Raw genomic sequence first — 25794 nt, 5'->3', positions numbered from 1 at the left:
TCCATAGGATTTACATCAGGTGAATCTGGTCGACAAAACATCAACATGAGTTCACTATAATGCTCCTCAAACCATTGCAGCATGGTTCTGGCTCCGAGACATGGACAATTATACTGCTGAAAGAAAACATAGCTGTCGGGAGAGACATCAAGCATGAAGGGATGCAGGTAGTTCGCAGCTGTAAGTATGTCTTTGACTACTACCACAGGTCTCATGCAAGCGCAGGAGAATGTCTCCCATAGCATAATACTGCTCCCACCAGCATTCGTCCATGGCGCGCTGCTCGTTTCGAGCCACCGTTCACCTTGATGATGGTGTCCTTGGAGACAAGTAGCAACTTAGTGTATCAAAAATGTGATGCACCTGAAGAGCAGACACAATTCCATTGATTGACAGTCAAATCCCAATGGTCACCTGCCCACTGCAATTGTAACTGACGATGTCGTTGGGTCAACATATGAACCTGTAGGGGTGGTTTGCTGTGGAGCTTGATGTTCAACTATGTATGATGAACGGTGCATTCCAAATCACTTGTGCATGCACCAGAATTGTGATATCTTTCAGCAAAGATGCCACAAATCACCATCTATCCTATTTCACGTAGCAGACAAGCCTTCGAACCCCACTTTTTGTGAAGAGCCCTGGACATGTCTGCTTGTGACTGTGTATGTGCGGATGGATATGTGTGTGCGTGTGCGCGTGAGTGTATACCTGTCCTTTTTTCCCCCTAAGGTAAGTCTTTCCGCTCCCAGGATTGGAATGACTCCTTAACCTCTCCCTTAAAACCCACATCCTTTCGTCTTTCCCTCTCCTTCCCTCTTTCCTGATGAAGCAACTGTTGGTTGCGAAAGCTTGAATTTTGTGTGTATGTTTGTGTTTGTTTGTGTGTCTATCGACCTGCCAGCGCTTTCGTTTGGTAAGTCACATCATCTTTGTTTTTAAACTATATATACAAACATTTGCACTTCTTACATTCTGATGTAAATATGTGTGTGTACTAATTTGGAGAAAACTGCCATATAAATGGATTTTTATTTATTTCAATTTTTTATTGAAGAGAACTGGAAACATGTAAGAAACAAGAAGAAGAAAATAAAAATTACAAATAAAATAAAATTAAATACAGCATATTTTTTAAAAAATTTTAAATATTATCTAAAAACTATTTAACAGTGCAAATCAAACAAAATTATAAAGGCAGTCGAAAAAATAAATAATACTTTGATATCGTTACCATGTGTTTTGACCATCCTGTCCAGCTTCTGCTTGGCCTAGTGTATCACTGCTAATAATGCTTTCTTTCACCTTAGACCAGATGTTACTTTGGGAAGCTACATTCCCATTTACTTTGCTGGCAGACACTGAGCTTTGCACTGTAGAAGTTTTATGGCTACTTGGCTCCGTTCCCAATTTGAGAAAATCATTTAGGTTGTTATTTTCCTTGTTACTGTCTGATAAACCAAACTTTTTGTGCCTTGGTGAATCTATAAAAGCCTCATGTGAACTGGAATTGGCAGCTATGTACGATTCCACTGTGAACAAATTACAACACACATACACTGTAAAGCAGCTTCTGGTAAAACAGTAACTCTTGTATTCAACATTCGTGGCAAGATGCGCTTTTCATTTTCCTGAATTAACCTCAAATCAATTTACAAAATTATTACACACACACACACACACACACAAAATGCATATGTTACCCATCCTACTGGATATTTCCTCTTTCAATTTGAGTTTGGTTGGTTGGTTGGTTTTGGGGAAGGAGACCAGACAGCGAGGTCATTGGTCTCATCGGATTAGGGAAGGACGGGGAAGGAAGTCAGCCGTGCCCTTTGAAAGGAACCATCCCGGCATTTGCCTGGAGCGATTTAGGGAAATCACGGAAAACCTAAATCAGGATGGCCGGACGCAGGATTGAACCGTCGTCCTCCCGAATGCGAGTCCAGTGTCTAACCACTGCGCCACCTCGCTCGGTCAATTTGAGTTTCATGACAACATCAAGGCCATTTTTAAAACTTGAGTATTAGCACGATTTTGACAAGGACAGAAGAAGGGAAAGATTGTGGGTTTACTGAAAGACTCATACAAGTAGGCTCCTAAAATTATCCCACAAATTTGACTGTTACTCTAATATATCACTTGTCCAATGATTTTTCACTACATTATCTAGTCTTGCATTACCAATTTACACGAACTTCTAACAATTGCCGTTATTCTAGACAAAGAGCTGTCCTATATGTTTGTGAGAAAAACTAACAACACAGAGATTGAAACTGTTTGACAGGAAATGTCAACATACAGAAACTATTAGGACTGACAGTTAATACTGGTAACTATTCCCATTCACATTAAGACACTAGGAAAAAATATAAATGCTCTATACTTTTGTTTCAAATATGTTTCTTGGCAAGAATCTATTCCAGATGATAATGTATAAGGCTTTCATACTTAAAAACTCAAAACCTCTCCTAAGAGCCATGTCTTATTGGTTTCTGTAAATGTGGAAGATGTGTACCTCATTTACATCATTATTTGCACGGCCCTGCCCACTTAACTATAGTTAGCACACGGATATATTTAGAGGTGAACATCACGGATAAGGAATTTTAAGGAAGAATATAAATAAAATGTTATTTCTAAAGTACGCTGATGGCAAAAGGAAAGGCATCACCAATAAGGAGTTATCAACAAAAGTTGGTAGGCGTGTTCCTACCTCTGAATGATGATGCCTGTTTAGATCTTGCAGCTGTCGCTAGTAGCGCTACTATGAGTATGCAAATCAGGTTCATTTTAAATACATATTGTAACTGCTGAGAAGTTGAGATTGTATGTTGTGAGCAGAGTCAAAAATACCTTTAAGGTGACGAAGACACCATTATCAACACCTCATTGAGTTTAAACGAGGACATGTAATATGGCTTTGCACTGTAGAAGTTTTATGACTACTTGGCTCTGTACCCAATTTGAGAAAATCAGTTAGGATGTTATTTTCCTCGTTATTGTCCAATAAAGTAAACTTTTCCCGCCTTTGTGAATCTATAAAAGTCTGGATATTCCTTCCATAATACTGCAGACAGACTTGCACAAATGTAGGCACTGTATAAGATTGCTGACGGCCATGGTCATGAGAATGTAGAGTCGCAAGAAGGCTGGGCTCTGGATGGGCACATGGCACTAGCGATAGGGAAGACCATTGTGTTCAACATATTGCTCTGGCAAATTTTACTGCATCTGCAGCAGATATTGAAGTAGCAGTTGGCACCAGAGTGACACAAAGAACAATTCATTACCTCAAGGACAGCTCCAAGCCAGACACACTGTAGGCTGCATTTCACTGACCTCAAACCATCATCAACACATGTGACTTCAATGGTCTTAAGCAAGAGCTCATTGCAGGAGAGGGTGGAGATCTGTTGTGTTTTATGATGAAATCTGGTTCTGCCATGGTGACAATGATGGCCGTGTGTCAGTTAGGAAGAGGCCAGTTCGGGCCTGTAACCATTCATGAACAGCATTCCAGGGACTGTTTTCCAACAGGGTTCGGGCCTGTAACCATTCATGAACAGCATTCCAGGGACTGTTTTCCAACAGGATAACACTTGCCCACTCACCATAAAAATGTATTCACAAAATTCCATTACTCTATGCTAACCCTTTAACTGCTCTGGACGCATTAACGTGTGCACCTTTGTACCTGTCCCTGTGTGCTCTGAACATGTTTACGCACGCCACCAGTCCTTCTACCTGGTACTCTGAACGTGTCTACACAAAGACACGTTCAGAGTAACAGGTAGAAGGAATGGTGGCACGCGTAAACACGTTCAGAGCACACAGGGACAGGTACAAAGGTGCACGCGTTAACACGTCCAGAGCAGTTAAAGCGTTAATTATTTTTTCGGATTGTGATTTTTTTCTGTCAGCATATAGCATGAAAGGCATTCCTAACAAAATCATGGTACTTGTTAGTGAAGAGTAAGACATTACATTATACTGCCACACCACTTTCAATATTTATTAACTGCAGAGAGGTAGTATACTTTTGGGCCAGCAGGCCCTCTCTTACATGACTTTGAAATTTACGTTTTGGTAAGCTCAGTGCCTGAAGAGTCAAGGGTCATCATGCAATGAGAAAAAAAAAAGTTCACTGAACATATTCCTCACTAACGTCAAAGAACAAAATATCATCATATCAATGAGTTTGACCAAGGCAGACTGCTTGGTCTCTGGGAAACTGGTGTCCTACCATGACATTTCAACTTGACCAGCCTTCACAGTTATCCATCACCAGATCCTGATGATTGAAGAAAATTGTATATGGCAATTAAAAGGTACAGGACTATGAATGTAGCTACAGTACAGGATGAGTGCTACCTTTGTCAGCTTGGCTATACATCTTAGTCCAGTGTTAGCTCAACACTGGAGCATTGCAACAGATGTGATCCAGTCTGCACCGATAGTTAAATACCATCCCGTCTGTCGAGAGCTATATTGTACCACATCAGTTTCCATTGTCTGGTGGTCCCAGATCAATGGGCACATTCGCACAGTTACTACTGTGCTGAGCATCAAACACAGTGTTTTTAAGTTCTACTGAGATATGGTGCTGGCCTTAATATGGCAGCTTTTACTGTTGAGTGTACACACAAAAAATGCTTTGAGTGATGGTTTGGGGTATAATTTGATCTGAATTTCTATTTACTGGGAACCACCTGAATGGCAGAATGCACGAAATCGATTTTTTGAGGCACATGCAATCCTTCTGGGAACTTCAAATGCTGCATTTCAGCAGGACAATCCCTAGCATGGTGTGACAAGAAATGGGACAAATTGGAGACAGTAATACATTGCATCTACTTTGACCAGTGAAATAGTGAACAAGCACATATGTAGCACACTATGTAATTACAATGGTGACTATAATGTTTAATGTTTGCCCATATTTTAAATTGGATTAAACTGGCAGTTTTCACAATGGATGGAGGGGGGGGGGGAGTTAAAACTACAATATTCAATTACAGATTAATAAAATAAATCTGTAATGAAGAGAGAATGTATCTACAGTTACAAATGTAATTATATTTCAAGAAAAAATCAAACTGGTTATTGGAAAAATAAATAACCATTTTTATTGGAAAAAATTATATAACATAAAAAACTTATATCGCTGGACTATATGTAGGTCAAGTGAAATCTGTGATACTCTGTTACAAAAATAAGTACACATCAGGAGTAAATGAAAACATTCACTGTAACATGACATTATTTATGAGTCATTGGCTTTCTCATCTTCTCACCTAATTTTTGAACAGTGAACTACTCTTCCAGAATTTTACAATCAACGCTACCGCTGTCTTTGAAACTCTCGGCAGAAAGAGGTGCAGAACTTGGACTTGCAATCATCTCCATATTTTGTAAAATATGTTGTGATCTTCAGGCCAAAGACTGTTTTACTGCAGCTCTCCACACTAGCCTAACCTTTGCAAGCCTCTTCATCTTGGATTACTACTGCAACCTACATACATATGAAGCAGCATACTGTGCTCAGGCCTTGGTCCCTGTCTACAGTTTTCCCCACACATCCCTCCATTAGCAAACTGAAAATCCCTTGATCTCTCAGGATGTGTCCAATCAACGACCCCTTCTTTTTATAAAGTATACCATAATGTTCTTACCTCCCAAGTTTGAATCAGTACACCTCCATTAGTTATCTTATCTGTCCAATACATCTTCAGTATAACATTTCAAAAATTGCTATTTTCTTCTCGTCTGGCCAGTTTATCGTCCAAATTTTACTTACATACAAGACTACATTCCAGACAAAAACCTTCAGAAATGACTTCCTTTATATCCAATGTTAACAAATTTCTGTTTCACATAAGCAGTATCTATTTTATATGTCCACTACTTTGAACACTATTCTTTTTTTATCTTGGTGCCCAAATAGTAAAAATCCATCTATTATTTTTAATGTCCCATTTCTGAATCTAATTCCTTTGGCATTGATAGATTTACCTCAAGTACAAACCATTACCCTTGTTTTACTTATAACCTCTTTTCAAGACTATCCATTTCATTCAATTGATTTTCTAAGTTCTTTCCAGTTACTGACAAAATTACAATGACATTGGCAAAGCTCAAAGTCGTCGTCATCCCCCCCCCCCCCCCCTACTTTTAATTCTCTTATCAAATTTCTCCTTGGTTTCCTTCACAGCTTGCTCAATGTACAGATTGAATGACATTGGGAGTAGGCTACAACCCTGTCTCACTCTCTTCTCAACTATTTTATCTTATTAATGTCCATCAACGGTCATATTTGCAGTCTGCTTTTTGTACAAGACACAAATAACCTTCCGCTCTCTTTATTTTATTCCTGCTACTTTTAGAATTTTGAAGAGTTTATTCCAGTATGGACTATGAAAATTTTGAACCTAATCTATAAGCAATAAACCTAGGATTCCCCTTCCTCAATGTTATAAGGTCAGTATTGCCTTATGTATTCCTAGTCTACTTTGCTTATTTTCATTCACTTATGTTGTATGGTATTAGATTTTGGGGTAACTCTTGCCATTCTAAAAGGATATTTTTGGCTCAGAAACAGGTGATTTGGGCAATAAGTGGTGTAAGTTCGCGAATCTCTTGTCGACCCCTGTTCACAAGTCTGGGTATTTTGACATTAGCCCCTTGATTTATATATTCTTTACTGTCGCTTCTTGTTAACAATATCAGCTTATTCCCAAGAATAAGCAGCTTTCATTCAGTTAATACTCAGCAGAGATCCAACCTGCATTTGGATCGGACTTCCTTAACTCTTGTGCAGAAACGTGTGCAGTATACTGCTGCATCCATTTTCAATAAGCTATCACAAGAATTCAAAAATCTTAGCAGTAATCCACACGCTTTCAAATCAAAACTGAAGAGTTTCCTCATGGGTCACTCCTTCTATTCTATTCAGGAGTTCCTTGAAAAATTAAGCTAATTCTTATGTTGTTGATTGCCTTTACTTAAACTTATGGCTTGACTTTTTTGGGTTCATAAACATTTTATTTTTATCTGTTATTACTTTTATATTGTAATTTCACATACTGACACGTTCCATGACCTTGGAGATTTGCTCCTCAATTTGGTCCTATGGAACTTGACATTTCAATAAATAAATACATTTCTCCAGAACCATCACAACAATCCTATTCACAATAGCAAACTGCAGACGATTAGTCAACCTGTGGGATGAAGCCCATCGCCACACTCTGAACGCGTTTGCTCCAAAACACGTTGCACCCATTCCCTGCCTGTCACATTATAGAGATACCAGCTACTTGCCTGGCTGCCAAATGCAGGAAAACTAAGCAAGGTGGCCATCTATGGAGGTGAGACACCACAGATGAAAATTTTTCTGGGGTGACAGTTACCAGGACGTCTGGACTCTATTCAACATCACTGTTGACACCCATCCTGTCCTGGTGCTAGTCACCAGTTAAAGAAGACTATATTTAGTCACACAAAATGATTGAGCTGAAAGTCAAAAATGGGAAATGTGTCCAGCTGACAGGAACATCTATTGCAAGAATAACTATAAATTACTGAACACAGTCCTTTGATTTTGTCATTTTAATAGACTGTAGTCATGTGATGATAAGCATCTCAAGTGGTCAAGGATAACTTTGGATCACTAACTGTAACAAGCAGTCGCAATGCATCCCTAAAGGCATATGCATAGGAACAACCAGACCAGTCCAGGATGTGCAGCTCAATGCCATCAACAAAGAGTTTTGCTACATTTCCATTATAGACAACATAGTGGAGGAAGCTACTATCAAACTGCCAATAGGATCTGGTCTGACCAAGGAATGACACTGGCAAGTGTTAGCCACTTTGCGCCAATTTTTGGATGCTATTAAATCTAAAGTAGATAAAAGAACAGGCCAAGCAGACCATGGTAAAACACTGTATCGACACTGGGAATCATATCTCAATTAGCCAGCACTCTTACAGGCTGTTGTCTGGTGAACGACACACAATTCAGTAGCAAGTGAAGATGATGTCGCTGATGGTCCTTGGTCCTCTCCTGCAGTCCTTGTGAAGAAGAAGGATGGCATATTGCCTTACTGCATCAACTATTAACAAATGAACAAAATCACAAAAAAGATGTCCATCTACTCCCATGCAATGATGAAACCCTGGACTCCTTGAAAGCAGCAGTCTTCTCTCAATTTTGGACATGCAGACATGCTAGTGGCAAATCGAGGTTGAAGAGGAGGCTAGCGGTAAATCATGGCTGACCAGGAAAAGACTCCCTACAGAACACCTGATGGCCTCTATGAGTTTAAATTACGCCATTTGGACTATGTAATGATCCAGCCACTTTCGAGCATACAATGGACAACTTGCTTCACCACCTCAAATGGATGATGTCTTCACTAACTGGATAACGTCATTTTTAAAGACATTTGAACAACATCTAAGCCACATGAAACCATGATGGAGTGCATGCAGGTAGCAGATCTCCCCCTGAATCTGGAAAGTGATTCTTCACTCCCATCAAATAAAATTCCTGAGGCACCTTAGAGCTCACGGTGCTGGAGTCCATCCAAGAGGAACTACTCTACAACCGAGAAAGAGTGTCCCGTTTTTTCTTGGACAATCAACAAGATGTGGCTGTATTTACCTGGCAAACCATCCACTGTTGTTATAGATCACAAGTCTCCTATGCTGGCTGATAAGGGAAATGGCAAGATGAGTATTGAGGCTTCAGGTTTACAAGGCCACAGTGGTATAGAAAAGTGGATGCAAACACAAGGACACTGACTACGTTTCGAGGAATCCTTTGGCAGAACACAGTAGTATGAATGAAATGTCAGTCACCGCTGCATTAAATGACAGTGCTGCTGAATAGAGGGAAGATCCAGCATTGCTAAAAACCACTGAGGCCTTGAAGTAGGAACCAACCAAAGGAGAATTCCAATTAATAATCACAACATTGCATAAAAGAAGTATGATCCAATAGGGCAAAGATGGTTGCTCATCATCTCATTCGTGAAGACTGTACACAGGTGTTACTGACCAGGTCTCTACCAATCCATTAGACTTTGTGAGCCACTGTAAGAAAAGCCAAAAACAGAAGCGAGTGGCGCAATTACCTTCGACGCAGCTGATACCAATTCTCCCCATAGCAGTGCCATCCCACCGTTGAATCAACCTCTTGTGGCAAGTTACCGTAGTTGACAAATGGGAATCAATGGATAATAGCCAGCACTGACTACTTCACCTGCTACAATGTCACTAAAGCTGGGCTGCACACCAAAGCTACTGAAATTGCAAGTTTCCTTGCAGAAGAAATCATTCTGAAATACAGAGCACCCCACATAATGATCTCTGATCGTGGAAAAGTTTTCCAGTGCACACTAGTATCAGAGGTAACTTCATGTTGCGATATCACCCACAGGTGGCAACTGCCTACCACCCACAGAAAAATGGCCTTACAGAACTCTTAAATAAGACACAGGAAGATATTCTCTGGATGAATGTTGATGCTGAACAGAAATTGATAGAGAATTCTGTCCAATGCGACATTTGGGTATAGCAAAGAAAGAGACCAGTGATGAGGTCAAAATGACAATGGATACACTTCTCCAGTTTCAACCGGACAATACTCAGAATGACTATGTAAAACACCTGATCACCAGGAGCAAAGATGCAAAACAGCTGGCTCACATATGGACTGTGGATGCCAAGAAGAAGGACCAAACGCACTATAATGCCAAGTAGCGGCCAGTGAGATAACAGTCCACAACACTTGGTAGAGATTTTTGCACCAGTGCAGAATGCTGCACTATTGGAAAAGTTGCTATAGAGCTTTCTGGTCTGTATCATACATCTTGTCACTTGACAAACATCACATATGAAGTCTAGGACTATGACCCCTCATCAATAAGAAAAAAGTGCAGACACACCATCCAAGTCCTCCACGTGAAACTCTGCTTGAGACACTTCTGTATCCTTAAAAGTTGCTTTAGATGCATTAGATGATAGTTTGGTACCTCTTAGCGAGTCCTCAGTGAAAAAGATGGGGCCGCGCAGAAAAAGTTTGAGCAAGTGTCTGAGGTATTCGGAAGGAAATACATACCTGTTGTGAAAGAAAATGCAGATTATGAAACAAATGTTGAATCTGAAATGATCATGCAATTGAAAGAGAAATTTAGTAACAGCATGACAAACAGTGAGAAGATCCAAATTCTGACACTTCTTCCAAAAAGTGGCAGCATTCAAAGGACTGAAAATGAATTTGGAGCCTCTAACTATTTCGTGAGAAAAGCAAAACAATTAAGTCAAAGAATGTGGTATTTTAACAACTCCCAGCCCAAAATCTAAACATGTCTTAAGTGAACAAATTGTGAAGTGTCACAGAATTCAACAACAAAGACAATATAAGCTCCACTTTGCCTGGTAAGAAAGATTTTGTTGAAGGAAAATGATTCCACGACTCATAAACAAAACCGACTAGTGTTGGGAAACCAGCACAAACTGCATCAGGCTTTCAAAGATGAACACCCAGGACTAAAAATAGGATTATCAAAATTATGCCAGTTGTGACCAAAGAACTGTGTTTTGGCTGGTGCAACTGGTACACAAAGTGAAAGTTGCACTCTGCAGCAGAGTGTTGCCGATATGGAACTTCCTGGCAGATTAAAATGCGTGACGGACTGAGACTCGAAATTGGGACCTTTGCCTCTCACGGGCAAGTCCTCTACCGACTGAGCTACCCCAAGGAGAACTCGTGGGCTGTTCTCACAGCTTTCATCCCACGGGTACCGTTTCTCCTACCTTCCAAACTTCACAGAAGCTCTCCTGTGAAACTTACAGAGCTAGTACTCCAGGCAGAATGGATGTCGTGCAGACATGGCTGAGCCACAGCCCGGGGGATGTTTCCAGAATGAAACATATGCATGAAAGACAAATGGCCTGAGTTCACATCTCAGTTCGGCACGCAGTTTTAATCTGCTTGGTACACATGGTGTGTGTGTGTGTGTGTGTGTGTGTGTGTGTGTGTGTGTGTTTGCAGTATTCACCAAAATGTGAAGCACATGTCAGAAGGTTCCAGACTAAAAGCGTTGACACATTATACAGACTATCAATCTAGCACTGTCTAGCTCGTATCACTTGTAACCTTGCACAGCCAAAATGCTATACGTCAAAATGTGAAAACTGCCCAGGTTTATGACACACCAACAAGAGTTGTTTGACATTAATGAAATTGATGAAATAACATATAAACTGTGCACATGTACAGATGAAACAACTCTACAGACATGTTTATCATATGTGGAAAACTTCTTGGAAAACCTTGCAGACAAATTAAAAAAGAAAAAAAGCTTCTGTTGCTATCCTTCATAGTCACCCAACAGTCTGAATTTCTACAGCATCTGAAAGAGACATTTGGCAATAATGAATAAATTGTAATACGTGATTTTGCAGAAAATTACACATTTGTCCTGCAAAAAAAGGTGTAGGGTCTTCATTGGAACAGGCCACTACTCATCCATTTGTTGTTTGTTATAGACATCCAGAAAATCATACAACTGACCACTTTTCCTTTGCTATATTATCAGAATGCCTTAAACATGACAGAGTGAGTAATCACTTTTTCAACATCACTGGGTTAGTTTCATGAGATCCATTTCCATACGACACACAAGTATGCGTACTACTTCTCAGATAATGCTGCAGCCCACTATAAGAAACACAAGAATTTTGCCAACATAACTTTTCATCAGGCTGATTTCAATGTCTCTGCAGAGTGGCATTTCTTTGGCATATCACATGGCAGAGAACCTTGTGATGGTATTGCTGGTATCATAAGAGACTTGCTGTCCGTGACAGTCTGCAGTGCATCTACAACTGCTGTCCGTGACAGTCTGCAGTGCATCTACAACTCTTAAGATAATGGCAGCCAGACAGTTGTTTGAATGGTACTCCAAGAACATTGCAATGCGTCACTTTCATTATACAGCTAACAGTGAGTATGATGAAGAACAATTTGAGTATAATGAAGAAGAATCTCTCCTTCAAGAGCAGTTTGCACAAATTCACACAATTGAGGGAACCCACAAGTTACAGTGTTTAGTCCAACTGGTCATTACAATATCCAAATGAAAGCTTTCTCCAGTTTGCCTGACATCAGAAATGAATCTCTAACTAGCATTCGCCGGTGATATCACAGGATTTGTTGCATGCCTGTAAGAAGGTCACTGGTGGTTTGAATATTAATGAAGATACCAATGGGTTTCAGTTAGCTTCCTACATCCTCAAAGGCCTTCCCCTTCATATGTACAGTCGTGGACAAAACGAGCGAGACCCCTCGCCTTTTTGTTATGCTGACCCGCACAGCTTTAAAGTCTGCTACACAGCGTAACAGGCAAGGCGACGAAGTGCTACCAACATACTATGCACAGGCGCGAAATTGACAAACTATCTGAACGTTTTTAGACTGTTTTCAATAATTTGTAAGACTATATTAATGCTGATTAATGTGTTAAACACAACACATAAATATAAGACAGAAATGAAAGAAGGAACGCTAATTGGTATGAACTGTACCAATAAAAATGAATTTCAACTTATCGAGAAAACATAACTGTTTTAGTAAGACAAAGAACCCCAGATCGTTACGAATTAGCAAAATATTATCCGCATTCGGCCGTGAAATGGTCTGTGCCAACGTTCAGACCAGTCATACTGGATTACCGTTGCTGACCTACCATGAAAGTGTGCAAATTTAGCAATGCGTGAAGATTCATAACGAAATGCAGTTAAAAATCATTCAATGCCTCACTTACGTCAATTCCATTATTGACAGAAGCGGAAAAAGTAGGCAGTAACATGTATGAAATTCTACAAGAGTGTCATATTGACATCCACAGGGCGCCAATACAGAATAAAGGTAGCAATGAAACGTACTGGGGGCACGAGAATTTCTTAAAATTGCTTTACTGATATTTTACCTGCCTCCATAGAGATTAGAACCGAAAACAAACCAGACCTTCCTTTCACTACGCTAGCAGACAACCCAGGCAAACAGCCCTCTATTATTACCCCAGACATGAATAAGCCGGCAATTTCACAATGAAAATGGCAAAATGAACTGCAGGTTCTGTTGCATAGAGCTTTCTAGACTCAAAAACATGAATTTTCTACCTTTATGTCACCGCTTATGTCACAGTCATTCGGGATGTTTATCGAAATAACAAAATACTGTTATCAGCGAGTAAATTTAGTAGGATAATTCCGCACCACCCCAGGAAATAAACGGCTACATAGCTGCCAAACGTATTATACACTGTTTCGAATTCTCCACTAGGCTCGCCACATCCAGAAAATGTTCATTAGCAGAAGTGTTTCTTAAGCTAGCTAGCAACGGGAATGTTTGCACTTCTAAAATGCGGTGGCATTAATACTGGGATGTGAATTACCACTTGTATAGGCAAATGGATTCTATTTGCATTCCTGTAAACGTGATTTGGATCGAAAGCGTAGCTATGATTAATATGCTGATGTATCAACTGCAACTAGAACATTTCGAATAAAGAGTAGGAGTAGGGAGTGTTATTTATGCGGCCCTCATCTTCAGTAACTGTCGTAGTTGTTTTCGTTGTTAGGATTTCGTCACCCAAACCGGTAAAAACGGAACCCTTCTAGTCTCACTTTCTTGACCGTCTATCGGTCTACCCAACCCTTAAAACCCGTTTACCTCGAGAACGGGTAGACATAATAAGCGGAAATGTATCGCATTACTTGCGGTAACTGGTCCCTTGGTGGTGTAAAAAAGTGTGCTTCTATGTCAACGCAATCTAAAGATACGGCCGTTTATGTAAAGAAAATTTACGTGAAAGGTAAAAAAATGGCTTCAAGAACTATGCGACCAAACTGTTTAGGTCATCAGTCCCCTAGACCTACAACTACTTAAACCTAGCTCGCCTAAGGACATCACATACATCTATGCCCAAGGTAGGATTGCAACATGCAACTGAAGCAGCTGTGCGGTTCGTGACTGAAGCGCCTGGAACCGCTCGTCCACCACACCCGGCGAAACCTATTCACCTCCTGTATAATGATAATATATACTATCTAGTGAGGATGAACTGTATTCACCAGCAACTCAGATCATTTGATCACGGAACTTTTACGAAGCTACATTCAGACTTTGTGCGAAGTCGTCTGCAATATCCATTTATAAACACCCTAGGAACGTCGTATGCGATATCCACTTCTGAAGACGCTGGCAGATACTGCAGTACCATAACAAGTAGGTAAGAATTTATTGTTATTGGTCCATGCAACAATTTAACGCGCCTAGGTGTTTGTATATGGCTGAAAATAATGAACAAAAACTAAATAAACAGCAAACAACTTCGATGTTCAAATCAAATGTAACTCACATGTCGCAATTACAACATAATTTCGTTGTTACATCTAAATGACTACATCTACAGGATTTCTTTGCAATCCAGACTTACGTGCCTGGCAGAAGGTTCGGACTATTTCTCTACCACCCCACTCATTAACAGTGTGCGGGAAAAAGGACCACTTAAATCTTTTCTTACAAGCCTTGAATTACATTATTACTGTGGTTTCTTCCTGTGTAAGTTCCCGAGGAAATAATGTTTTGGCATTCAGAACAGATGTTGGTGATTGAAATTTCGTGAAAAGATCTCGCGGCAACGAAAAAAGCTTTTGTTATCATGAATTTTACCCCAGCTTGATTATCAAATCTGGGACTCTCTCTCCCCTATTTCGTGACATTACAAATCGTGCTACCATTCCTTGGACATTTTTGCGTGCACAGTCAATCACGCCTGTCAAGGATATTATAGCAGTGGACGGACAAACGTAGTGTAGGCAGTGTTTTCAGTTGGCCTGTTGCATATTCTTAGTGTGCGACCAATAAAACGCAGTCTTTCGTTTGCCTTCCCCGCAACTGTATGTTTGCGATCGTTCCAGTTTAAGTTTTACTGGGTACTGAGATGAACTGACAGTGCTTCGTCTTGTGTTTTGTCATGTAACCGAAAGTCAATTATTATTACTGGACGCAGCTTTCGTGTTTAATGTATTCCTCATTCATCATAGTACACTCCTCATACACCACACGTAACTGTTTCAAAGTATTAAATTGTTACTGATGTTACCAAGTTTCAGTGGTCATCAACTTGCCGTTTTGAAACAAAGGAAAACTAAGAAGCGGAGTATCCAAATAAACAAACATTTCTGGTTCAAGTAGTTGCAGTAGGTCTACTACACGGTAACGTAAATTAGGAGCAAAGTCCATTAGTAGATCGTTATCAGGAAAACCAGCCCTCATAATGCAAAGTGCCACTACAAGAAAGAAAATTTCCAAACATTTGAACGAGTAGTTGAGGAAAGTGGATGCATTCTGTCTACTGAATCGCAACGCACGCCACTTACGAGGAAACACGCCAAGTGTCATACCCCGATCTTGCTGAAACTTCGCTCAGTGAAAGAGGGGACAAAATAAGCGAACACGTGTCTCGGCTTATCTGCTTGCACTCTACCGCTTCTGAGAAAACGACGGTCAAAGTTTTCAATGCGCTGTTGCTATAGTGTAGATACCTCTTAGCGGGTAAGGATTCAACTGAAGCAGTGGCTCTGTGGCCACCATCGCGACTTCGGAACTTTGCGCTGCGAGTTCTAAACCCGGTTTTTCCTTCCCCCCCCCCACCTCACTCTCTGAATTATCTACGAATGTTTATTCCAATTTATGTTGAAACAATGTTGTTGTTATTAGTCAGTTATTTTACTGTGTAAAGAAAGAAGTTGAAAAGGGAACACACAGTGTTGTAGAAATAATTCAGAAGCCAAGATCGCTTAAATACTGTTTACTGGATAACTGGTTTCAACACATTAAAGGTGCCATCATCGGATCTGAATGTAGATTAACATTTATAAACCATTTGGATATAACGATACATGAGGCAGACCAGACAATTTTAGATCAGCTTGTCTCATTCGTTTATTACTTTTTTAAATTCATTAATTACACATAATGTTAACTGGCGAATAACGACATTATTATTTCAACATAAATTAGAAAAAAACATTCGTAGATAATTCTGATAGAGAGGCAGGAAAAAATAATTAAAAAAACCCAATATGGTCTCGAACACGGGAATCAAAGTTAAGAAGGAACGACGGTAGCCACTGAGCCACCGCTTCAATTGCTTTCTCGGCTGCAGAAAGTATCTACACTATAGCAACAGCGCGTTGATAACTTTGACCGTCGCTTTCTCGGAAACAGTCGAGTGTTTGCATATAAGCCGAACCACAGGTTCGCTTATTTTGTCCTCTCCTTCACTGAGCAAAGTTTCCGGACAATCAGCCTATGACACCTGGCTAGTTTCCATCGTTAGTCGAGTCGCTTCTTACGCCCGGCGAGAACTATGTATGCCTCAGAGTAAACTGCGCCACTTGGAAACACAGCGAGCGAGGATAAACACATTTTCCTTCTTATAAGGCAACCTTCTACAGCTAAAATTCATGAAGTGTTCTTCAGGTTGCCTCAGATATTTCAGAAATGTTTCTTGCGTTAGGCCTGCCGCATATTAAAATGTAAACATTTCATTTCATGTAATATTTATCAGGATAAGACGTGACAAGAGTGGACCAGTCCCTTCTGAGAAAAATTAGAGATTCTAAGTTGCTCCACTATGTAATGACACAGGTACGGGCTTGTGATCTCTCGTTAATGCCATCGATTTCCGTGTTACACATACTTGGGCACTGAGTTGTGGCTGCCGTCGTGGAGGAGGCAGTCTGTTTCCTGCTAGCGCTGTTTCCGCAGCAGATATTAACCGCGACGAATCATTCAGTCAACGCAAAATGGCCCATCTGGCTGAGGCAGACAAGGGTGCTATAATAGCACTCCATGCAGAGGGATCTTCAAATGGCTATATAGCAAGAACTATGGGTCTTCACAAGTCGACGGTAGCCAGGTGGATTAGACGAAAGGAAGAGAGTGGTAACCTGAATGGGAGGCCTCATGGCCGTCGCCCCAAAACAACAGCAGCTCAGGATCAGCAGATACGCCGTTTCAGTGAGAACCACCCATTTGTCAACGCACGACAAATTCAGCGGACTTTGGGTCTCAATGTTAGCAGTAAAACCGTCACTCGTCGTCTAAGGGAAGGTGGACTGAGAGCAAGAAGCGCTGCTGTGAAAGAGACATTGACAGTTTCCCACAGAGAAGCTCGCCTTGCTTTTGCTGCTGAATATGTCGACCAACCTCTCCAGTTTTGGAGGCGAGTGATTTTCACGGACGAAAAAGTTTTCTCTACGGAATCAACTGGAAAAGTACTTGTTTACCGACCTAAAGGTGCTAGGTATAATCAAAAATATATTTACAGTTGCCGAAGGAGTGGCAGGGAGTCGGTAACGGTATGGACATGGATATCGGCCGAAGGGTGTGGGCTCCTGTGAGAAGTGGAAGGAAGATTCGATGCGCACAATTACATATCAATTCTGGCGAACGTGATGTTGCCTTCTGTGACAGCAAGATTTGGCGATGATCAGATCACTTTCCAACAAGATCGCTCGCCTATTCATATGGCACGCGTGGTTAAGAGGTGGTTTGGCGACCATAGTAATATTACTGTAATGGAATGGCCACCTAAAGGAGCCGACATGAACCCCATTGAGAATATTTGGGCAGAAATGGTCAGAGTAAAACGAGAAAAGGGACAGGCACCATCGACTCGCCGACAGCTTTCTGATGTGATTCATGACGCTGGGAATGTGTTACTTGAATCTCCTAGTTATGTGGCTCGAGTTGTGGGCTCAATTCCCAACAGACTTCGAGCTGTTGTGGAAGCCGAAGGAGGCTATACGCGATACTAAGCAGCATCAGCAGAGGTGTGGGTTTTTTTTTTTTTTTCCAGCCCTTCACCAATCAGCTGCAACAGATGTTTCAAGGGGTTTTTTTTTTTTCAGACGTATATTTTATATAATTTTAAGGAAACTCAGTAAGTGGAATGTGGACAAACAAATTAATTCACAGCAAGATATGTAATATTTAATTTGCTAAGAGAAGAAATACTCACCTTACGTATCCATGCAGTCTCTAAAAATATGACACACGTGTATATGCAAGAAGGGTACAAAACAATTCAGCACAAATGAAAAATATTGAGGAGAAGCTCGCCGATGAAGGCGTAATTGAAGAACAAAGGCTGGGCTAGAAGGAGAGGTAAGGAGGCCCAAAAAAGCAGAGAAAAATCGAATACCCAATAGACTTTGAGTCGTCATCGCAGCAGAGGGCGGTTGGTATATGCGATTCGGAGCAACAGTGCAACAATAGTTTTATTTACTGATTTTTGAGGCTTTATTTTGTTACGGTTAAACAGTGCTGCATCATGAGACCCACTATTTGTCCACAGGTGGCTAAACATCAGAGGTGTAAAAAATTTTGAGAGGTGCCGAAGTTCTCTGGAACAGTAACGTGTTTTAGACAAGAAGATGATTTTTAGTTCATTTCATTTTAACCATTCACACTATGCTTTGACATTCTAATCTTTGATTTCATTTTATTATTATGTGTCTTTTCTTCGGTGAAAGTGAACGGTAGTAAGTTTCAAGATATGAAGAATAACTGGAAGCTTTTAATTTGTGGAATAGCGTATTTAACAGTTAATATTTTCAACAAATCTGTAGTTATAGGACATTTAAGAAGCAAGTCAAAAATGGCATTGTGGAAAGATCAGGTTGGTCTCTAAAGGGTAACAACGGCCAAATAGCAAATACGAAACTATGGGTAACGACTATTGTTGATGGTGAGGAGCCATAATCGATATGCCACTATTCTGTAATTGTATTTCTGAAGTTTATCGTCAATCCTAGGACTGAAACCGATACTCTGTTTTACGTAAAGAATATAACCTTTAAAATTTATTTAGCAGCGCAGAATATTAAATCATAGTTTATAGATCAGGAACCTAATCCAACTGCCTTTAATTTTATTCTCACGGATGACATTGAGACAGTAAATAACAAGAGAAATAACAAAACTCCCACAATCAATATAGAGAATTCAAGTGTCCAGTGGATTCAAGAGTTTGCTATAATAGCGAATAATTGCTTTTACTGATTCCTTCATGCCTACTTTTTCTGTCAATGTTTGAAACTAGGACTAGCAAGATAAACAAAACCTGAAGAGTCACAATTTTTCCACATTTGTCAAATTGGAAGTCGAAGAGCCAGTTACATAAATTACGATGACAACAAACGTTTTTCAAGTAAACTGATCACAAGAGGCATCCGACACATTTATTGTGTGTTACATCCACAGTATGTAAACTGGCAACGCCACCAACACACAATACCACTAACAAGGGAACCTTCGTATCGTACCCCCCTCAGATTTAGTTATAAGTTGGCACAGTGGATAGGCCTTGAAAAACTGAACACAGATAAATCGAGAAAACAGGAAGAAGTTGTGTGGAACTATGAAAAAAATAAGCAAAATATACAAACTGAGTAGTCCATGTGCAACATAGGCAACATCAAGGACAATGTGAGCTCAGGAGTGCCGTGGTCGCGTGGTTAGCGTCAGCAGCTGCGGAACGAGAGGTCATTGGTTCAAGTCTTCCCTCGAGTGAATAGTTTAATTTTTTATTTTCAGACAATCATCACCAAACGTACTGTTTATCAACAAATGTAGGAAATAATCATACAAATGTTCGACAATCGTTCGATCCCTTAAGGAACTTTCCGATTCCTTATAGTTCGGAAAATATTCATTGTCCTTGTTATTGAAGTTGCGAGCTATATTTGCTGGATTCATACTGACAACGGAATACATCTCACGTATTTAAAGCACTCTCGTCCAAAGTAGCGAACAGTCAACTGCCAGCCAGGGAGCCTCGTTATCAGGAATACTCTCTCTTCCGTGCACTATAGTCGACTGACGTCGTGTGCTTCGATGTTTGTTTAGGTGTAGTGTCCCCATACTACGGCGCAGTTACCTCGCATCAGACGGACGGACCTCTCGTTCCGCAGTTGCTCACGCTAACCACGCGACCACCGGGCTCCTGAGTTTACAGCCTCCTTGATGTTGTCTATCTTGTGCATGGACTACTCAGTTTGTATATTTTGCTTATTTTTTTCATAGTTCCACACAACTTCTTTCTGTTTTCTCGATTGATTTGTGTTCAGTTTTTCAAGGCTTATCCACTGTGCCAACTTATAACTAAACCTGAGGGGGAGTGCGATGGGGAGGTTCCCTTGTAAGATACGAAACAACTGTAGCAAAACGGAGCATCCTCATTATCCATGTGATGGATAAGACGACTAATTCGCAACATAAATGTCAATGTAAGCATCAATTTCTATTGGAACGTGCTTCCTGGACCAAATAACATACATTTCCTACGTCTTCAATGCGAATCATGTAGCAAATGTAATTTAAAGAACATAAAAATATCGAGTGAATTTACTAACATAATTATGAACCACTCATGAACGAAAATCGATGGTCACATAGTTGTCAAAAGTATTTTACAGTATTGCCATTGTCCATTAGACTAGCAGCAGGAAGAAAACGTTCGCTCAGCTGTGCTGAGATATCTTGCACTGACAAAGCTCGCGCTTCGAAGACGACACAGCATCGTCTGCCACCACTTCATGGGAAACGAAATATCTCAAATGTACGCCAATGTGTTGCATTCACATATCTGTGTGGCGCTCAAGTGTGACTATGGATAATACGTATGCTCAGATTGCGAATCCAACATCATAAATAAAGTGAGGGCAATGAATTAGGCGTCCTTCGTCTTCCGTAACATTATTCTATCTTAAATGAACTGCGCAGAAAATCATTCACCAGAAGTAAATAACTTCTTAGCAACATCAGATGATATTAACAGCTTGCCGGTGCGGGTTAGCCGTGCTTTCAACGGCGTCATATCGCGGATCGCGCGGCTGCTTGCGCCATCAGTTCGAATCCTTCCCCGGGCATGGATGTGTGTTAGGTTAGGTTGGTTTAAGTAGTTCTAGGTCTAGGGGCTGATGACCTAAGCAGTTTGGTCGCACAGTTCTTGGAGCCATTTTTTGACCTTTCACGTAAATTTTCTTTACATAAACGGCCGTATCTTTAGATTGCGTTGACATAGAAGCTCACTTTTTTTACACCACCAAGGGACCGGTTACCGCAAGAAGTGCGATGCATTTCCGCTTATTATGTCTACCCGTTCTCGAGGTAAACGGGTTTTAAGGGTTGGGTAGACCAATAGACGGCCAAGAAAGTGAGACTAGTAAGGTTCCGTTTTTACCGGTTTGGGTGACGAAATACTAACAACAAAAACAGCTACGACAGTTACTGAAGATGAGGGCCGCATAAATAACACCCCCTACTCCTATTCTTTATTTGAAAGGTACTAGTTGCAGTCGATACATCAGCATATTAATCATAGCTACGCTTTCGATCCAAATCACGTTTACAGAAACGCAAATAGAATCCATTTGCCTATACAAGTGGTAATTCACATCCCAGTATTAATGTCACCGCATTTTAGAAGTGCGAACATTCCCGAGCTAGCTAGCTTAAGAAACACTTCTGCTAATGAACATTTTCTGGCTGTGGCGAGCCTAGTGGAGAATTCGAAACAGTGTATAATACGTTTGGCAGCTATGTAGCCGTTTATTTCCTGGGGTGGTGCGGAATTATCCTACTAAATTTACTCGCTAATAACAGTATTTTGTTATTTCGATAAATATCCCGAATGACTGTGACATAAGCGGTGACATAAAGGTAGAAAATTCATGTTTTTGAGTCCAGAAAGCTCTATGCAACAGAACCTGCAGTTCATTTTGCCATTTTCATTGCGAAATTGCCGGCTTATTCATGTCTGGGGTAATAATAGAGGGCTGTTTGCCTGGGTTGTCTGCTAGCGTAGTGAAAGGAAGGTCTGGTTTGTTTTCGGTTCTAATCTCTATGGAGGCAGGTAAAATATCAGTAAAGCAATTTTAAGAAATTCTCGTGCCCCCAGTACGTTTCATTGCTACCTTTATTCTGTACTGACGTCCTGTGGATGTCAATATGACACTCTTGTAGAATTTCATACATGTTACTGCCTACTTTTTCCACTTGTCAATAATGGAATTGACTTAAGTGTGGCATTGAATGATTTTTAACTGCATTTCGTTATGAATCTTCACGCATTGCTAAATTTGCACACTTTCATGGTAGGTCAGCAACGGTAATCCAGTATGACTGGTCTGAACGTTGGCACAGACCGTTTCACGGCCGAATGCGGATAATATTTTGCTAATTCGTAACGATCTGGGGTTCTTTGTCTTACTAAAACAGTTATGTTTTCTCGATAAGTTGAAATTTATTTTTATTGGTACAGTTCATACCAATTAGCGTTTCTTCTTTCATTTCTGTCTTACATTTACGTGTTGTGTTTAACACATTAATCAGCATTAATATAGTCTTACAAATTATTGGAAACAGTCTAAAAACGTTCAGATCGTTTGTCAATTTCGCGCCTGTGCGTAGTATGTTGGTAGCACTTCGTCGCCTTGCCTGTTATGCTGGGTAGCAGACTTTAAAGCCGTGCGGATCAGCATAACGAAAAGGCCAGGGGTCTCACTCGTTTTGTCCACGACTGTACACCCTGAGAAACCTGCCATCTTAACTGTGTACAAGAAGGACATTCTTACAAAGATTGATGTGAGAATGGCAACAGGGTGAACGTATTTCCTTTCACCAAAAAATGCACAACAACTGTTATATGTTGCTTCACAGTATTGAGGTATATTAAGTCTAGATGATATATTTAACGTATTTGTTTCTGTAAATCTGAACCTGTTTACTACACCTTCCATACCTGTGTTAAACTGTGATGGCTGTATCATATTTTTGCATTACTGAAGGTCAGGTGTTGTAGTGTGTGATCTTGCATATATTATAAACACTTGCTATTGGCCTGTTGATTGTACTAAATTACTATGCTATGTTACAACACAACTTTTTTAACAATAAACATTTTTTTCGGTGCTTTGTGTCATATTGTTGCAATCTGAACACAATTTATTTTGTGTTAACACAGCACATGGCCATACATATTAATTTATATCTCCTAATCCCATTATCATTCCAACTTTATTTTTTACTGTGTTGTATAATGTAACATGAAGAAGCTAATATCTTTTTTTCGTCAATTTTGAAGATGATGTTTTCAGATATTCAAGGTCAAGGTCACTGACCTTAATTGTGTACATTCTTCACATATGACAAACTTGTATATCATTGGAAAGCTTGTTTCAATACCTTTCCAAAATTACATGGTTCACAGTTATAGCTTTATTAGAAAAGAAGTTATGGCCATTTTTGTGAATATTCCACACGTTTTTAGAACTTTGAGTGGCCATTACTCTTGTCATACTTGCACTACAATTCTATAATTTGGTATTTTTCATTCTCTTGTCATACGCAACAAACACACCAAATTTTATGAAAATTGAAGAGGGTCAGGTCGGCACCTGGGCTGATTTGATATGGGATGACTCAAAAGCAAAGAAAATTCATGTTGATTTTCAGGACACACTGAGGAATCTGTTCCTTCATGTTCAACTGTTGTCAAGTGGACCAATAAGTTTAAATCTGGTCAGGGTAGATTAGACGATGATCCACGTAGTGGTTGCGTAAGATGTGTTATTATTCCAGAAATTATTGCAAAAGTACATAAAATGGTCATAGAGGATCACTGATAAAATGCGAGAAACTTCTGAAACTGTAGGGATGTTATCTGAACAGCTATATCACATTTTAACAGTTGAGTTGGATATGAGAAAATTACTTCTATATGGGAGCTGTGACTCTTTAACACAGGATCAGAAACACATCAGAATGGACTTGTCTAACGCATGTTGAGAGCAACCAACAAGATTTTGCATACCAGTTTGTGATCACTGATGAAACATAGGTACACTGCTATATCCCAGAAATAGCTTGCAACTTGAGGTGCTCCAATGGAGCAGTGGCTGCTGGCAAAATCTCATGACCACCTTAGCAGGTGGTGGTGTAACATGGGTGACACAATATACCTGAGTAACAGGGACAGTTATGTGTTCTTGTGTAAGAAGCTATATGCAGATTATGCTGACACCAAGGAAGTAGTCGCCCACAGATTCTGGAGGGCAAAATTGCTACACCATTAGGACACAGCCAGGGCTGTGAAATCACTGACAGAAAAAAGATTGGATCACCGAGACAGTGATGTCACGGTTGCCCAATTCCCATGCCTTGCAACTCGTTCTGTTGTGACTTAGGGGACAGAAGGACAGAAGTGCTGAAGTTTCAGAAACAATGATGGGCCAAGCTCAAACATATACTGCCCAGTTTAGACAAGCAGTATCAGTCACCACCTGCAGCCAGCTATGAGGTGAAGGCTACACCATACATTCTTAAAAAGTAGGTCATTACACTGCCGCCGCTAGACACTTTCATGCACTTATTGAGTGGCCTTGTCACCTGGCTAAGGAACCATAGGCTCTGTATAGCTTCTTAACAACAAAGCATTCTTTGCAGGCAGCTGTGTCGATTGTTTTCTTCAATGTACGTCTAATCTGCACTTCAGTGTACCCATTTTGGCAAAATACATCTGTAAGGTGTTGCAGTTCAGCTGGGCGACTGACTTTGTCACAATGTCCTGTGAAGTAGAGTTGTTACAACAGTGCACCACTGGTGCAGATGATAACAGGTCATTGCATGTAGGTACAGATCTGTAAACTGTGTGTCCTACAGTACCATCCGATTTTCTGTTTATTACAATACCAGGAACTCACCCAGAACACTCTGACATGTTCCCACAAAATAAAAGTGTCATCCGAATAATGAAACAAGTATTAATGTTTGAGCTGCGCAGTTTTTAGTGCCATCTTGTCAAAGTGATCCACAAAGATATTGGCAATCCCAGGGGCAAGTGGTGAACCCACGGCTATTCCATCAACTTGTTCAGAATTCCCCACTATATTTGAAGGAGTTGTAGTGAGTATACGTTCAAACAACTTCTCTGTTTGGGTTGTTGTTGTTTTGGGGGAAGAAGACCAGACAGCGAGGTCATCGGACTCATCAGATTAGGGAAGGACAGGGAAGGAAGTTGGCCGTGCCCTTTGAAAGGAACCATCCTGGCATTTGCCTGGAGCGATTTAGGGAAATCATGGAAAACCTAAATCAGGATCGCCGGACGCGGGATTGAACCGTCGTCCTCCCAAATGCGAGTCCAGTGTCTACCCACTGCGTCTGTTTGGGGCTCAAAATGATCTGCTAAGAGTAAAACGGCACTGTTAGTGGCAATGATGAAGCAATCCTTGGCCTACCAGAAGATGACGAGAGACACTTCATCGAAATATTGTGGAACTTCAACACGGCCCAAATAAAACATGGCAGACATACACGCTTGCACCTGCGAGCCAACATGCCACAGCAAGAAGTTACATGCACTAGTTTTTCCCCCCAGGTATTTTTTAACTGTGATGGTAGATTACATGCATTATTATTGTTCACAGTGTATGCTGAATAAGTAACGGTCAAGCAGCTGTTAATATTATTGCATTGTCTTCACTCAGTTTATTGAATTTACTTCAGAGGAAAACTAACACTACAATAATAATTATACCTGACAAAGCAACAGCAACATAGGGGATCATCTGGACAGATACACGTCACTGTCAAGTGACGTCCAGGGGCTAGTGGTGATAAGTGTGGAAAAAGAACAGACTATCGTG

At 40.5% G+C, this 25794-nt stretch overlaps 1 protein-coding gene across 2 annotated transcripts in view; it reads right to left on the bottom strand.

Annotated features, from left to right (window-relative positions):
• Window positions 1–25794, bottom strand: part of LOC126251406 (breast cancer type 1 susceptibility protein homolog) — a 284502-nt gene that overhangs the window by 225107 nt on the left and 33601 nt on the right. For both annotated transcript variants that reach the window (XM_049951814.1, XM_049951815.1), the window contains exon 3: window positions 1235–1532. In XM_049951814.1, the coding sequence (XP_049807771.1) occupies window positions 1235–1532 (298 nt within the window). The remainder of the gene's footprint in view (window positions 1–1234; window positions 1533–25794) is intronic.

This window comes from Schistocerca nitens, chromosome 4, assembly GCF_023898315.1.
Source record: "Schistocerca nitens isolate TAMUIC-IGC-003100 chromosome 4, iqSchNite1.1, whole genome shotgun sequence".
Taxonomy (NCBI): domain Eukaryota; kingdom Metazoa; phylum Arthropoda; class Insecta; order Orthoptera; family Acrididae; genus Schistocerca; species Schistocerca nitens.
Note: the sequence above shows the minus strand (reverse complement) of the source record. Positions and strands in the feature narration are given on the sequence as shown.